Source organism: Lycorma delicatula, chromosome 1, assembly GCF_047948215.1.
Source record: "Lycorma delicatula isolate Av1 chromosome 1, ASM4794821v1, whole genome shotgun sequence".
Lineage (NCBI taxonomy): Eukaryota > Metazoa > Arthropoda > Insecta > Hemiptera > Fulgoridae > Lycorma > Lycorma delicatula.
The window spans coordinates 327,734,104-327,752,834 of NC_134455.1; the positions used below are offsets into that span (position 1 = coordinate 327,734,104).

The window sequence follows — 18,731 nt, forward strand, 5'->3', positions numbered from 1 at the left end:
CCAAGCTGAAGAAGCTAATGAAAGGGTCTCCATTTAACAGTCTGGAGATCATAATACAAAATAATGATGTTAACACCATTCCAAAAAATGACTAAGAAAATATTTTCAGCAGTGGATATTACTGGATAATGTAACATTAGTTTTTAGGCAAACTTAATGAAAATTGTTTAACATTAATTTTATTGGTTTCAACAGCAACTGTGACATAATTAAAAAAAAAAAAAATAATAAATTGAATTTGTATTAAAAATAATACGTTAATTTTTTTGGGCAATTTTACTAGTTCATTTTCACAGAAGCTACGGATATATATATATATATATATATATATATATATATATATATATATATATATATATATGTTAATTAAATAGTTGTAAATTTTTATAATTTTTTTATCACTGTTTACAGATTAAAAATTATTTTAAGAATTCTGTTACTGTGCATTTTTCTCTACTGCTAAAATCTTCTCCCACTCTAAATTAATTTATTTTGTTTTCTTTCTTCATACTTGTTTGAAACAGAAAACCATTTTCTATTTCACAGAAATATGAAGAAAGAAAACTGCAACACTGGAAAATTTAATCCAGCACAACAGTTCTCCTGTTGATGGCTTTTACATTATAAAATCATTCACTAATTGTTTTCTTTTAGGTTCCAGGTGAACTGCTGAAATACATTTATATAAAAATAATTAATATCAATCTATTAAAACTACTTAACCCGAATACAATACGCTTAAATAAAAATATTTTAGAAAAACAAATACCGATGCAGAATTGTATTTGTCTCTCTTGCAATTATCAATCCTCAAATTGGTTTGCAGCAAATCTCCAAAGTTTTTTATACTGTGCTTTCAACTATAGTTCTTGATAGCTTGAACAAAGAATATCATTCATAATTTGTTTAATATATTTCAGTTTGCTTCTTACTCTACGTTCTTTCCCTATATCATTTCTTCAATAACGATGTTTGGCAGTCCATCGAGACTTAAATGTGTACATTTTTTTTTTTTTTTTTTAGTTAATGTTTTCTGGAACAACTGGTTTCATTTGCCCTTATAAGTATCTCTTCATTGGATATTCTAAATCCACCTAATTTTTTGCAACCACCTACAGAACCACATTAAATTACAGATTCTAGTTTTCTTTCTTTGGTACTCTAATAGTTCAGCTTTCATTTCCATATGAGTATAGTGCTACTCCATACACATTTGTTCAAGAAACTGATTTATTATCTCCAGACAAATGATACTGCAACAGACTAGTCTTCTTATTAAAAAAGCAATTTTAGCTTGTGATTCTCGATTTTTATCTCTCTTGCTTCTTCAATCAGGTATGATGATACTACCTACTTAAATTCATCTACTTGATCCAAGGCTCTGTTTCTGATTTAAGTTTCTGTTCCCAGCATGAACCATGAATTTTGTTTTTGCTTCATTCAGTTTTAGATTGTAGTCTCTGTCAAGTACCTCATCCTTTTTATCATGTCTTCCGAATCCAGTTCTTTTTAAATAATGACTGCCAAGTCATCTATGAAACAAAGAATATTTCCATTCAGTGAATATTAATTCCTATCCTGACTTCTGCCCTTACTCTGTCTAGTACTTCTTTTTCATAGTGGCTGAACAGAATAAATGAAAAATTACAACTCTGCTTCTTCATATTGCTCTTTCATTTTCACTAAAATTGTTCTTTCTTTTTTGTAGAGTTTCCAAATAATTCTAGTCTCTCCATTTGATACCAAACATTTAGTTTTAATTTTTTTTTTTTTTGCTTGATGATATTGCCAGATAAGCTTGAAGCTTGTACGTGGGATATGGAATAATTAACATAATAGGATATTTTTTCCAAGCCCAATGTTGTAATACATACAGTTTTATCTTAAGTTGTTTTGGATACAGACTCTCAGTGCTAATATAGTTTCTCTTGATCCTCTTACTTTTATGAACCGAATTAACCTCAGATAAAAATGAATCCAGCTTCCTTTCAATTCTATATAAAATTATAAATGTTAAGATCTTTGATTAATGGAAAATCAAAGTTACTGTCTGGAAATCCTTACATTTCATTGTTCCTACCTCCTACAAGTTCACTTTCAGAAATTTCTGGAAATCATCTAATATTATCCCTGTTCTACATCATATAAAAATGTTTTTAGTACATCCCTGGTGCTTCAGTTTTATGGAGATGCCATCAACTCCTGGGGCTTTTCCTCCTCATAGATATTTAAAAGCTAGATCAAATTCTTCTTCTAGGTTGGATATTCATTTTTCTTCTTCTTCTTCTTCTATATCACTCCTTCACCTGAATTGTGTCTAGTTTAAGCTCTTCCCTTTCATATAAATTATATACACATTCTTCCATCTATTGACAATCTACTCTTCAAATATTCTGTTAATCTTTATTTTTGACAGCACATACTTTCTTTTTCTTTTCACCAAATAAGTTTTTGTTTCTCTTGTATGACTCATTTTCTTGACACCATTTCAACCTCTTCACACCCATCTCTCTTGAAGATATTTTTCTTTTGTTTCTCCACAAGCCTTATTAATTTTTATATAATTTATAGATTTGCAGTTTTCCCCATTTTTTTTAAAGTGAGACTACATTTCATAACTACCACTAACATATTGTGGTCTATTTAGATATCTACATCTCATCAACTTTTGATGTTATGTTGCTAATTTTTAAAATGTCCCTTGACTTAAATAAATTCTATTTGGTAATGTCCTACATTTTGTTGGTTAATTACATTTATACTATTATACAATTATGTTAAGAAATAGACAAACTAAAAATTTAAAACATATGGATACTGTACATCATAAGTGAAAATCTATAAAAACTGATGAGAAAAATGCACAATATAATCTTTGTAGACTGATGTTAATCTTTAATTTTTCTTTTTTATAGTGGAAAGATTATTTATTGAAGTATAAATTGTTGTTCCAAAAAAGGTAGAGTTGTTAAAAGCATTTTGTAGGTATTTTTTATAATTTACTACATCTATTTGTTAGTGTCCAGAAAGTGTATACTCAATTCACTTTAAGAGCTGTCCTGTTGTAGACAAACTCCATGGTTTGCTTATACAACAGTAAATAGTGTAAGAATGATTAATTTATTATCTGATGTTTTCATTTGGCACCAATTGACTTGAGTTATTTAGAAATTAATTACAAGGCAGTTATATTTAAACTTATATCACTGTTGGAAAAACACAACAAACGATAGAGTCTTATAAATACTGATGAGGAATATAAAAAATTGAGTCACCCTGTACACATTATATTATACAACTGCACAGGTTGCAATAAAATCTCACAATTACAAACAACAGCTAGGACTCTTATGCTGAACACAGTATAATAATAATCATCTTTATTATCAACTCTATGAATTAATAATAGTTTAAGTTTATGTTTACTGAGAAAAATAGCAATAACTTAGTTTCAATACATTAACACAATTATTCATTAATATTCTGCAGAAAAAACAACACTAAACAAGTTAGGAATATAATATTTCACCAGTAATGCTGATAGGCTATTTGTGAATGCGATTCTACTAATGAAACCAATTTCACATTCAAACATAAGTTAACTGTAAAATATTAGTTACATATGATTATCTTTATGAAAATTAGTAAAGCATTAAGATGATGTCTAATAGTGATCTGTCATCTAACTAAATCTTGGGGGTCATTATGAATTTGTGATTAGTGGTTGACACAAAGGTGAGGAGTGTGAATTTTATATAAGAATTATGAAGCTGAGATGAAGCTATTTATTACAGGATGATTAAATACATTTTTTATGAAAAAATAAATTATAAGTAAAGTAATTCTTTAAATGTACATTAAAAGTGTAAATAAAAGAATAATCGTTATTTTATTACTGTCCTATTTTAACCAAATGCAAATGTATATAGACAGTGATTATATATAAATTATTTAAACTATACTAACATTTACCATGAAATGTAGAAATAAGAACCTATTTTTCAAAATTTAAACTGTTACAAAAATAATAAACACAGTGTTAGCTAATCAATAATATCATAATAGAGGATCACAAAATAATTATTCTTGCACATTATATGTTTTAAAATAAAAAGCATTGCTTGAAAGAATAACAACAATAAATTATGATAAAACTTTTAAAAAACTTCAGAAAACTCATTACTCCTTTACCTGACAGATATCAACTACTTTCTGTCTACTTTATGTTGAGGCCTGAAGTAAACAATCTGCACGTGTGTGGTGTGTAAGTATACAACACAATTACAAATGACAACCTTCAACCAGTTGATGCAATCCAGAGTGGACAAAAATGACACATCACTTTTAAAAATAGCTACCACATGATAAGAACATTAATCGTTTCTTATGTCTGTTATTAATCTAAGTTTATCACATTATTAGTTATTATAAATATATTAGGTCTACAGCAACATAAACAATGCACTATTATTAAAAAACTTATACTAATTTCAGTTTCCTAATTTTATAATACTCAAATTAATTGCTACTTAGGGCCTAAAGATAATAAATGTTCTATGTTTCTACCTCCAGGACCACCGTTCAGTATTGATTCAGAGGATGAGATGAATGAAAAGCAGCGAATGAAAATGCCATGCCTGAACAGGACTGGCACGTGATTAGGATTGTGTGTTAATTAAACACGGAAATTATCACTTAGTTTCTGTGTTTAAATTCAAATACTAGTGTTGCAAGTATTTTAATTACAATTTGGTACATATCATGTATGATGTTATACAAACAATAGCAACTTCATAGCTACTTATAGTTTTATGACACAGTTAAATTATATTTCCAACATTATTTTAAAAATGATTACTTGATCTTGTTAAACTTCATTGTTATTTTAACTGTGGCATTGTTAACTGTTCGTGACAGAAGTAATTTTGAGTGAGGTTGTTTCTGCTATTAATTTGGTTTAAATAACTATCATACTGAAATTTATGACGGACTTGCTTCATTACAATGCTAGAAATTAAGTTTTTCTTTATAAGTGTTGTGAAATTTTATAACTATGGCTGAGAGTCCTTCTTACTGTAAAGTTAAAATACTAGGAGTGTGGAAAAGATGATAGTTCTTAATGTTTTCAATAAATTTTGTGAAAAATACTCTACTTTAGACATTAAATAGTAAAAGTGCTTATATCTGAATTCATGGGTGTATCCATTTCAAGTATTGAGAGATTGCGAGCTGAAAAGAAAAAAATTTAGGGTAGTATGCATTCCAAAAAAAGAAAAAACATTTAAAATCCGTTTAGGCCAATTTGATGATTGCACTTGTCAAATCCAAAGTTTCTTTTTTCAGCTTCTTTTATCAATGGGTTTCAAATTTGCAGGAAAAAATAAAAATAGTTTTATCACTAACAGAGCTGACATAAAGATTTGGCAAAGGAAATATTTGCAACAAATTAGAGTTAAGAAATATGGGAAAAAATCATTTTTATCTGATTGAAACTTGGGTGAAAGTTCAATAAAGTTTGGGTCATTCGGTCAATAAAGTGATTATTTATTAAGTGATTCACTGTAAGAAAGTGAGAAAAAACTAACAAAATAATAAATCATAAAATATTATTTAATTTATTTTATGTATGCAAATGTGTATTTCAGGGTTTGTGTAAAGCACTTAACAAATTATTTACAAACCTATTTATGTTTATCATTTCATTAAAACATTATTATTTTGTATGGCTACTGTGTATGACAATTACTGCTGTCTTAGTAAAATGAAATTATCATCAAAGATAACTTTAGTATATTTAACAATTTATAACCTTTTCTTAATTTAATAAACATTAAATGTTTTAGTATATAACGAGCAATAAGCAATTATATTATTATTACGATAGAAACTAAATTAGACATGTAGTAGGTGTTGTAGAAATTTGTGTTCATATTGCCTTGCTCGGCATCTGTTTTGTTTACTTCAGGCCTCCAGGCCTCAAAGTAAAATAAACAGATTTTAGGTGATAAGTTAGATTAACAAGTACAGACCTAGAACATGGTTATCAATGCATTAAAAAATTATTGCAAAGATATTATAAATCAGGTTAGTTGATTTTTCAGATAAAACAACTTCTAAACATGTTTAAAAGAAAAAAGAACAAAGTGCAAGCTCTACTTAGCAGTAGCAGTAAAGACTATAAGAAAACAAACATTAACCAAAAAGCTACAGGCATTAAGGACACTTGACATTATCAGTGTATGTTTCTTATGTTTATAAATTATTTGCATTCAGTTAACTATGATGCAACATTAAACTCTTTTGCCAATCGTAAAGCCCTTTTCTGTAGCGCAGTCTCTACTCAGAATTTAAAAGATCTGTGACCTAAAACTTTTTTAAGATGGAGATCTTTTAAAATCTTTTGAGTATACATAGAAAAAAAAGAATATAGTGAATTTAGTATAAGAAAAAATAAATGAGGTAAATGATGAGTAGATGGAATTAATTATTTAGAAGAAAAAGTCATGGAAATCAAATATAAAAACTAAGATTTTTGTATATTTATTCATATGTATAATAAGACTATTATTACATATCCATTATTTTATAAAAAAAGTTAATGTATTTCCATATAGTACCATATTTTTTCACAGTATTAAATAATTTTTTCTTGCAAAATCACAGTAAAGAATGAAGCTATACTAATAAGACTAGAAATACTGACTTGTAATTCTATGAACAGTATACCTAAAACATTTTGTATTGATTTTCACAAATTAAGCTACAACTGGATTGAATTGATTAAATGAAAATTAAATAAACAAAATGGAATTATCAATTAGGGGAGCTTTAGTCACATGCTTTTAATACCCACATAACAGCATGGAGGATGAAACAGAATCAACATCTTCCAATCAGTCTCAGTGTGAATATTGAAAACGACTCAAAATAGGGTGCACAATAAGTCATATCAAAAGTGGAGGAGAAACTACTTACTCAGTCTCTCCAGTAGTGTCCTCCACAACCCTACTCCATTCTTTTGTCTAAAAGTGATAGTGGTTAACTTTTTGTAAGGAAGTTTTATAAATAAATTATGACATATATGTCATTCGCCTGAATGACATGATTCTGAATTAACCAACAGAATCAATTTGAGATATATTAGTGGATTTTATATAAATATTTACTTGCATACTTATCAGTTAAATTTTCAGGATTTGGTATTTTATGTGCATCTAATTTCACTTAATTTTATACATTTGTCTTATAATGTGTTCAGTTATCTGCAGTTAATTGTTTGTGACTGTGTGGCTACTCTTTAGAGATTAGCAACAGTGAAAGAATATGTGGTGAATGAGCTTTTCTGTAAACCGTACTGATAAGATTGAACTGCTTGCCAACAGAGTAATTATTCTTTCACAGTGATTGTGTAAATCTTAATGAAACTAAAATAAATTTGTTGTCTGATCAATCATGAATGTGTGCTAAGAGTGCAGAAAAATTCTATATACCAAACTGACTCAATTCCTGTAAAGATTTTCTATCCTAATCTGATTAAGGAAGTGATTGCAACTCTTGAAATGGTTAAGGGAATGAAGATGATATTTTAAAAATTGTCTATGATCTGTGATGACTTCAGGTTTACTAAAATTATGCTATGACAGATTGGATACGTATTCTGGGCTATTGCTAAGAAGATAGCAATTATTTAAATTTTAACTGGAAATTATAAAACACATTCTAAACAAAAATAAACATATTTGTACACACTGAACCAAGTTTCATTTCAAGTGGATGAGTTTAAATTATATTGCACAAACACTATCAAAAATATATGGAATTCCTTAGACACATCATTTCTAGGATGGTCATAGTTTAAATTTTAGGTCATTATTTTTATCTCTTTTTATTAATAGCTACTCAGTAATGTAGCTAATTTTCAATACCTTATGTTTCCTGATAATGTCTGATCTTTTACAAAATAAGGATGATTTTAACACTGAGGTTCTATGAGTGAACTACTGAGGTAATGAACTGAGGTTTGAGATGGAGGTGAGTTACCTCACTTTACCTCAAACTGAAGTTTGAGGTAAACTAAGGTAATGAACTAAGGGAGGTAATGAAACACTGAGGTTCTATGATTGGTGTAATCACAACAGTTTAAATCTTTTTTTATTTTCTAATGTGGATGTTGCAATCTGTTTAACTATTGAACGATAAGCAACCCCCTTCCACCAACCACCCCCCCCCCCCAACCCGCGCTGACTAATGAGATGAGGATGATATGCATAACATGTAAATTAAGTAGTCTTGTACAGGCTCAGGCCAACCATTCCTGAGATGTATAGTTAATTATATCTCAAAAGTACACCAGTATCCACTGTCCAGTATTCAAATCCAATAAAAGAAACCAACATCTACTAGGATTTGAACCTGAGAACCTTAAACTTTGAAAATCAGCTGATAAACAAGTGATTTGCAAAGATGAGTTTACTACTAGACTAGCCTGTGGACTGGTTTAAATCTTAACACAGCTAAATATAAAATTGTAAAATACACCCATCAAAGAAATTTCATATCATCAACAAAGGCTACTTGGAAATTAACTTCCAGTCCTTGGTATTGTGGGAATGAGTGGGGGTAATGATTCTACCTTTGCACAATAGCCTGATTCAGACTGGTTCTAGTAGTGTTATTGGAAATGTTGCTCACTTGTTTATTCCTGTAAAACTCTTGTTCAAAATGGCTGCTGCCATAGAAAATCTTACAATGGTGATATGCGTACTGTCATCCATTTCCTTCACACATTGGTTTTATGGAACCATGAAGGTATGATCTTGGTGATTTTATGGAAAGAAGCGTAACAATTACCGTTAAAACTTACTGTGATGTGTTGAAGAATTTGAGAAGGGCCAAATAAAACAAATGACGTAGCATGATGAGTTTGGGCATCGTTTTTCTTCACGACAACACTAGGCTGCATAATGCAGTACACACTCAACAACAAATAAACAGTTTCAAATGGGAGTTTTTTAATCACCATTCATACAACTCTGATTTGGCTCCCAGTGATTATCACCTTTTCCCGAAAATGAAGAAATGTTTAGCGATGCAGTGTTTTGAAAATTAAGAGTTGTTGAAAACCAGTATAACTACTTGGCTTAATTCACAGGCAGCAGAATTTTATCACGAGCATATTCAAAAACTTGTTTACAGATATGACAACTGCCTTAATTTGGATGGCAGTTATGTAGAAAAGTAACTAAAAGATGTATATAATAAAATGTTTTTATTTACCACTTGGTGGTTTTTTTAATAACAAATTGGAAATTACTTTTCAAGTAGTCTCCGTATTTATAATTAATCATAACAATTTTACTCAAGAACATACTTCTGAACTTCTGGATGTTTTACTTTATAGTCATCTGACTTTTATGCCAGATACTGAACATATGGCATAAATAATTTAAACTAATATTACCTCTTACAATACAAAATGTTATCAGCTTAGGGTTCTAAGCTGCTACAAGTCTTGAATTGATTACACTTACAAATACAAAAAAATGTGGTTCTTGCCTCATATCATTTAACTATTAACCAAATTACTAAGAACTAAGAAATATATGGGCCCTCCATCTTCATAGTTGCAAAAGTACATGTAAATTAGTTAAACATTTACAAGTCACTTATTAATAAACAATTATAATTAATTCTGTAATTAATTGGAAAAGTAATGCATATTATAAAAATCTTTTTCTTGAACTACAATTATAAAAATATTTCAATATATTTATGAATTTAATTTACAACAGAAGAAGAAAAAATTTTCCAGAGAAACAATTAATTTACACATTTATTTAATGAACAACTAAACAACTTTTGTTGAAACTGTGAAAAGAACTAAAACAGAAAAAACAAACATTGTAGAAATTGTGTGACAAATATAAAAAAGCTAGAAGTTTTTAAGCAAACAAATAATCAAAACATAAGTTATAACGTAATAGTTTGTCACTACTGACTACCGTGGATATCAATAAAATTAATAAAAAATATTTTAAGTTATATAGATAATTTGAATAATTACCGTGCTTTTTTGACCATATTGATTTACTCTGAGAACCAATTTCTTCATATTTTTCTTCTGACTCACTTTTAGACTCACACAAATTAAAGCCAAGAAGCATATCAGCAGTATATATGGTGTCCGATGTAGATATGCATTCTTCGGTTTTTGTGTAGACTTTAACCAGTTGTATAATGCCATCCTTTGCGGCTTGATCAAGAGGAGGATTCAGAAGGTCAAGTAATCTATAAAAGACAATATCCACATATGAAAATATAATTTTCAATAATAATCCAATACCACTACATTATCATCCACAGATAATGAATTTCATTTTATAGTGATTCTTGGTATGACCTGGAATAAGATGTTCTAGGGAATAATTATGCCATCTTTGGAGATTGTACCTATAACCATTTGCTTATGCAAATGGTTGCACTTCATACAACCACCAATTAGCACTTCATACAAGTACTGGTCACAAAAATGAATCTGTACAAAACTACTGAAAGTAAAGATCAATCACTGGAGTGAATCTGAATTGATCAACTTCTGAAGAGATGAATTCAAGAAATTCCAATCAATAGAAAGTGATGGCAAGAATTTTCTGGAACCAGAAAGGCTTCTTATTGGTTGATTTCAATTTAAAAGGAACAATAAATTCACAGGCTGACAGTGTAACACTTAATTAGCTGTTATGTAATAAAACAAATGATATGGCTTATTGTCAAGTGGGGTTTTTTCTTCACAATAATGCTTACCACACTTCGCTGCAATAAAAATCTTATTAAGAAGCTTTCAAACACCCACCAGTCAGACCTTTCTGCTGGTGAAAAAATTTCATTTGTTTTCTAGAATTAAGGCAATTTTAATTGGCATTCATTATAGAGCAATTTGAGCAATATAATTGTTCAAAATTTCAAACAAAACAGTTAATTTCAAATCAGAAAATCTTAAAGTGAAGGAAGATTTCTTGTATGGATGTTAGTACAATAATACATAATATCTAGTCTAATCATGAAATGGACCAAAGAATACATTTAACAAAAACAATATTTAATAAATATTGTAAGATTTATTTCTTTTCAGAATATTCTATAAAAGTAAAATTTTGTAAATACCAGCACAGTAACAACCTATGGTGGTATTAAAATGAACACGTGAAGAGAAAAAAATTCATAATAGAAGAAAAATGTAAAGCAAAACCCTTTTCCAGTTGAATGACATATTGTACACTGTAATCATTATTTGAAATCTGTATCAAAGTTGATAGGTAACGTTATAACATGTTAAATGTGTATAAAATATTTTATAAAAATATGTGTACTTCATATTATACGTTTACATATTGATTATTTCAATGATAAAGAATAAAACATTTTATCGTATTGCATCGCTTATTAACAAATCTGAAACTAAAACTAAATAATCATAGTAACACTTTAAATAATTATTTATTATGATATAACTTAGACAAAAATGACATTAAATTGTATGTGAGTATATATGAATGAATGAGTATGCTGTTTTTAAAAATGAAATATCTTTAACATAAAATGATGTATAAAAAACACATTTTGTTCACATCTGTCATGAATCTTTTTATTAGATATAGTAATATTAAAGCATTATATTTCATTGTATAATACTGTAATGCACGTAAATAATAATTCATGTACTTTTTATGAATTTCAATTAAATTGCTAACATTCATCAGAATTTATTACAGTTACATAATGATTTACTAAAATGCTCTTCAAACTTGTATATTTTTATAAGCAATGCAAAAAGAAAAAATTTTCTGAAATTTTGTTTAACCTATCAATTGACAAAATCAACCATTCACTGTTTTTGTACATTCTGACCCCATAGGGGAAGACTCCTTCCATGTGGCAGTTTCGGTCGCCATGCCACCCCCTCTGTACCTAGACTGCATGGGCTTTACTGGAAGTCATCTTCAGAGATGCCCTGAGGCATTTCTCAGCCTTGTTCTTGCCTCAGTCAGGATGCCATTGATGTGAATATAATATTGATGTGATATTTCCATTGGTAATATAGATGATCAATATATAAATGTGATATTCCCATCAGTGTACTACTACGAAATGAACTCTATAGAACAAATCTATAATCTATAGTGAGTCTTTAACAAGACTGAGAGATATGAAAAACTGAAATTAAAAACGCAATTACCTACCTGATAGGTAAGAGTTTCAGTTCAACATGCAACCATAACACAAAACAAGAAATGAAAATAAACTTAAAAATAAAACTACATATAAACAAAACACTCAAAAACATTAAACCTTATAACACAAGAACTACAAAACCAAAACTGAGCGGAACCCTAAATTCCCTCGGCAATCTGTTCTCTTGCCAGGTACCCGATGAAATTTTCAATGATTACCGATTTGGCTTGGTTTTTACAATTCTCATGAAGATTTAAAGTTGACCCGGCAAATAATCTCTGTGCGCATAAGTTCGTATTTTGAGCATTCATAAATTACACAATATGCATCATCTAGTTGTACACAATCTGGACAGACACCTGAATCCACCACGCCGAATTACTGGAGTCTGTCTTGGAAGGTGCCATAACCAGAAAGAAACTGCATCACATACTTAGGGTGAACCCAAGGGGTCCACCATAAACCAAAAACGTCTGGGAAGAGATCATGTGAATAATACCCACCCTCTGCCTCATCCCATTTGGCCTGTCATAAAGCACTGCCATGCCAATCTATCTTGGCAAATTTTTTCTGAAGTCAATTCACCAGACTTCTTAGCAACATAAAGCTGCTGCTTTTCTGATGCAATTAGATGTATCAGTTTCACACTTGTAATCACCATATATTTTCACAAACTGCAAATTTTATAAGTTTAAAATTCCAAAGTGTTTGCCAGAAGAATTTTAATTTATCTTTGAAATTTTTTAAAATACCTTTCAAAATTGTTAATAAATACAAAATTTTTCTAATGTTTAGATATATGGTACATTAAGAATGAAGGCTCAAATACATTCCTGAGCACAAGCACTGAGAACAAAATCATGTTCAAATAACAATCCTGGAAGGAAGCAGCTTATGTAGAAATACAACACTGTTTAGACTCCTTACATTTAAACGGTTAAACAACATAACCAACCAGCCAAACTAATAAAATTCATAAATCATACTATGCAAACAAAAAGATTACCTTGACAAAAAGATAATAGTGTAGATGTTTGGTGACATAGTAACTTCATTCACTGTATTTTCTAAAATATGATTATTCAAGATGACATTTTTACTTAAATTTAGATTTCTTAAAACATTTCTGCTAAGTACTTTTTCTATATCACCAACAGCATACTCATCCTTTTTTAAGAAAAATGATGCATATTTGCTATTTTCTCTCAGTTCTACAAATACATCAATTTCATCTGATGGGGTACATAATGATTCACTTAAATGGGATATCCAACAAGCAGCAACCAACCGCCTTGAAGTAATAGTGTCCTTTACAGAAATATCAGCTAATTTTTGTATAAGATTAGCCAGTAATTGAGCCTTATGAAATATTTCAAGCACCTCTCTCCATAATGAAGATAAACTTCCACGTAAGGAATGCCCATCAGCTGAAAATTACAGAAACAATATTAAAAACACTTTTCTAGGAATTCAACCTTTTAAAAGAAAAGATTAAAGTTGATGCCATTAAATCTAAAACTGTACAAGAAAGGTGGCGATACATTAAATTCTTTTCCTTTGTGTAAAAAAAAGTTTTGACACTCAATTTAATAAATTTCAGAGAGAAAAATCATTAAGTTTATATGGTAAAATAATATTCTTAAAAAGAATGAATTTAGGATAAAATTAAATTGAGCAAGAAAACTTAAAAACTAATATAAAGTATGTTAAAGGGTGTAAAAGGCTCCAAGCTCTGTACAAAAATAATGGGATCCAGAAAGGCATAATTGGTACATAATAAGGAAGAATATTATCTCTTCCCCATTTTTAAAAATCTACTATGTATAAAAAGGAAGTATATACGATACGTTATCAGATTTGTTATTAATTAAGGTGTTAATTTTGGAGATTAAATCAACAATACATGAAAAAACTAATTAAGTTGTTATGACTGTGAAATAAGAATTAAAAATCGAAATAAAAAGTTGGTGATAATAGCACTGAAGCAAATACAGTAAGCAGCAATACTGGTAACACTTGATACTACTACTGGAAACTTGATATGCAGAAGGAAGATGTAACTAAAAATTACAAAAACGAATTGTAGCAGAAACAGACATTCATAATGCAAGAAAAAATTACTCTACAGGAAATTAGAAAAAGGCCAAGTCAATATTTTTTACTAATAGAAAGCAAAGGAAATATACAAAAAACCAGAATGAGATGGTAACAATACTATAAAAAGATTGATCAAGGAAGTAAATGGAAGGAATACAATAGAGGTCACACTGGAAGAATGAATAGAGTAGCAGACAAGAGAGAGTACAGGAATGAGATCCTCAAACCTATAAAGGTTTGAAGATTATCTTAACCAACAAGAACATGAGAAATAAGTTAATTATGAAAAGTCAATGTCATGAATATTTGAACTGAACATTTATATTGAACAAAAAAAAAAAAAATAGATTTTGAGAGAAGTAAGAAAAACAAGTTAAAAAAATATAACACCCCCTCTTAACTAAGATTGTCTCTAAAAAACACTAATTGTAACAAACAGGATTATTTTTAAAGGCATAAATTCATACACATTGACCTTTTTCTGATAGAATACATTTGCAAACATTTTTCCATTAATTCAGCATGCTTTTAATAAAGTAAAATTTACTTACAATAAAATGTGTGATCATACATCGTAGGAAGAAAAAGTTCACAATCAATTAGACTTTTAACGAAAACATTTTCTGAATGATAATCACTAATGGCATTCCTTGGAAATAATGTTGTTAAATAACTGTTCAGAAATGTTAAGACTGCGCTGACTTTTACAGCTGATTTTCCACAAGTTCCATCATTAATTAAGTAAGATTCTAATGTGAGTAAATCAGATAAGTTTTCTGAAGTCTTATCGTCATTTAAAATGTTTTTTCTTTTCTGCAGTGATAATAAATGCAGCCTGTTAGCACATTTAAAAATACAGAAACATTAATTAATGTCAATTAAAAATTAAAATGATTAGCAGTTTCCCTGCCTGCTAAACAGACAAAAAATAGATTCTAAAAATTTGTTAGTAGCAGATGGGCTAATTAATAAATTATGATTTTTAAAAACTAATTTCATCAGAAAAACATTTTATCAACAACATGGGCACAAACCATTATTGAAAATAATATAAAATTGTATTAAACTACTGTTTTACAAATCCCTAAAAAGAATTTGCAATACCAATGAACTCTTTCTCAGCTAATACCCGAAAAATAAAACAATGCTGGTCTTAATTAACAAGAAAGAAATAAAATTAAATAAGAAATGGATTAAAATTAAGAACTGCTACCAAGCAATCGACAATTACTTCTCCAAAGAACAGGGAAAATCTTTGAAAGAATGGTCTTCAAGGATACAATGCATTTATGTATTTAAACCTCCATGTAATTTTTTTAAAGTAAGGTTCTATAAAAATAAATAATTTTAAAATCCAGGGATATTGACAGAACCAATAAATAATAAATTTCTAAAAAGTTTTAGTCTGTTTATGAATATTTAAAGTAATTAAACACTAAAACTTACTGAAGGAGAATCTTATTAAAGATAATGAAGCATTAAAATATTTTGACAGATATAAAATGGAATTCCTATAACTCGAATATTCAAGGGAGTAAAAAAAAAAAATTCAACTTATGGAAAGTTCGAGTTAGAAAAACACACATGTTACGAAATTACTACCCACCGTAAATTCACTCAAATAAAATGTAGAGCACTATTTAAGAAAATATTCCATTTTTTCCATATACAGTCTTATTTTATCACATCAATATTATTACACGACATGATTCAACATTATAAATAGAGCATATATATGTACTACTGATTAGTATGCATATATATTATGTATGTAGTTAGTAAATTAAACTTAACTTACTTGAAGAGTATTCTATTACTGTGGAAGATACTAAACGAAATGTAAGCTAATAAATACACATGAAAAGACGTACATTAAGTACATTAATCACATTATTTCTCACTGGTAATCAATTTATTGCACAAAAATTATTAATGAATGAAAAATATATAACGCTACACTTATTACGAATAGTAAAAAATATTGTTGTTATTTGTACGTAAAACATGGTTCAGTTTTAAATTCAAGAATTGTGTTTTTAAAAGTTTTTCAGATAAAATAAAAAAATATTAAAATTTAGAAAAATAAAATAAAAACTGATGAATAATTGTGTCTTTCGTAAAAAAAAGTGAATTTAATTAAAATCAATTAAAAAAATTTTTTCATAGTTGTCTGACATTTCTTCTGATGCAGTATAGTCGACTATTTTTCTATATCTCCCAACATGAAAAAAACAGATTCTGTTGCATCATCTTTTGACTCAACGAATCATCGAACAGGTTCAACATTATCTGTAACTTCCATTAAAGATGAGGGCGGTACGCAGGGTAGTTCATCATTATTGTTATCCGCCGAATCAGTCTCTATGGTGTCATTCTCATTTGCTTTTGTGTTTATCATACTGATTACAATATCTTTGTCAGTATGGTATTCTCCGCTACTACCAAATCTTCATCTATAAAAACATAATTTCAAAGAGCTACGTCACTTGATACTTGCATCGGTAACTGACTGCCTTTCTTTATAATCGTAATCATCACCATTATTGTTGCTAGAACAAATATTTTCACTGCTAGACTGTTCATATTCCGACAAAATAACAGGTTGTTATGGGTTTTTAAATCCAGCTTTTTTAAAACTGTTAAAAATTATTAGCTCAGTCACATCATTCTAAGATTTTTTAACTTCCCATAGACAATAAAGAAGATTAATTTCTGGTTTTTGTTTCTTTTCAACCATCTCTTAACATTTTCATTATAATCCTTTTTACCTGTATATTTGCTTAAAATTTTGTATAATGCCCTGATCCATTGATTGGAGTTGTTTAGAGGTAACATTTGATAGAAAGAAATCGTATTTTATCAACAATTCCTGAGGAAATGATTTTGGATGTGCCGAACAGTTGTCAATAAATAGAACAATCTTTCTATTTTTCAAGTGATAATAATGATCCAATTTGAATAACCATTTTTCAAAGATATCCATAGTAACCCACGCTTTTCTACTGGCTTGTACTGAATAGGCAAAGATTTAACGTTAGCGAAATAACATAGCTTTTTCGATTTACCAATTAAAATAAGTTTCAACTTTTCTGTCCCTGACATGTCTGCACCTAAAAGAACTCTGACATGGTCTTTACTTTGTTTCCCACCATGGCATTTATCACCGTTAAAAGTTTTGGGAGGTAAACATTTGTAAAACAGTCCAATTTTGTCAGTGTTAAACATGTCCAATTCATTGTAAGTGCTCATAATTTCTTTAGCATATTGTTTATCCAATTATTATACTCTACTTTACACTTTCACCACAAACATTTTTAAAAATTATTCCTTGCCTATCTCTAAACTTATTAAGTTAACTCACACTAGCTTTAAAATCTGTATAATTGAACAGTTTCACAAAGTACTAGACCTTTTCATGTAAAATTGGTCAGTTGGTCCAAAATTGATAGGTTAGTTTTGATCGCAACTGTTTTAGAACCAATATAAAATGCTTTTTTCAACATCAAGATACTCAACAGACTTTACTCTTTTGATAATGCCTAAGTTACAAAAGCTATGATCTTTCAGAATTTTTTCACAGTTTTTGTAAATCGTTGTAAGCGTGTTGGGTGGTATACCAAATTCTGATGGGATCATGTTTTTCTTCTTTTTTCCCTTGTCTATTTCCATCATGAGCCTTATTTTATTATCTAATGGCAGTGTTTTTAAATTTATTTTCAACATTTTAAAAAAAAGAACAGAAAGAGTGTAAAAATAACTAACCAAACTGAATAAAAACTAAACCTATTTGTATAAAAACTAAACACATAAAAATCATTGTAAGGAAAGAATAAGAACAGTAGTAAACAAACCTAAACAGAAATATGACAACTATGCATATGAGCTGAAACAGTTATAAAGACACATTGACTGATTGACTGACACTTCTTACGACAGAATGAGTTCTGGTGAATACTGATGTGTGATGTATAAGATTTTGCTTATCTCTTAACTATATGTTGATTCATCCTTTTTTGTTATTGCATAGTACAAGGAAGTGAATCATGTTTGTTTCATGTTTCTGAACTGAAAATAAGGTCGGTATTATACCTAATGTTAAACTTGGGTTTTTTATTTTATTTTTTGTAATAAACTAATCAAATTCTTTACTTCGACTCATAGGAATTTTTGTTCGAATTAAAGGAATTATATTTCCGTATAACAATACGGCCAGGAAGTAGAAAAGTTCTGAGTTGTACAAACTTTCGATTTATAGGTATTCGAGTTACAGGGATTTGATCATAATTAAGTTAAGAGAAAAAAAATTAAAGACATTGTAATAGAAAAGAGCCTCCTTCATTTTTACACCTTTCTCATTTTTTTGCTTAGCTTCCAGAATGTACGGTATTACTTCAGAGGATGAA

At 28.9% G+C, this 18,731-nt stretch overlaps 1 protein-coding gene across 1 annotated transcript in view; it reads right to left on the reverse strand.

Moving 5' to 3' along the window:
* The window catches only part of LOC142334238 (uncharacterized), a 41,092-nt gene that overhangs the window by 2,118 nt on the left and 20,243 nt on the right, over nucleotides 1-18,731 (reverse strand). Inside the window, exons 6-8 of the mRNA XM_075382102.1 lie at nucleotides 14,880-15,163; nucleotides 13,238-13,658; nucleotides 10,064-10,287 (exon numbers count right to left, since the gene is read on the reverse strand). Coding sequence (XP_075238217.1) covers nucleotides 10,064-10,287; nucleotides 13,238-13,658; nucleotides 14,880-15,163 — 929 coding nt within the window. The remainder of the gene's footprint in view (nucleotides 1-10,063; nucleotides 10,288-13,237; nucleotides 13,659-14,879; nucleotides 15,164-18,731) is intronic.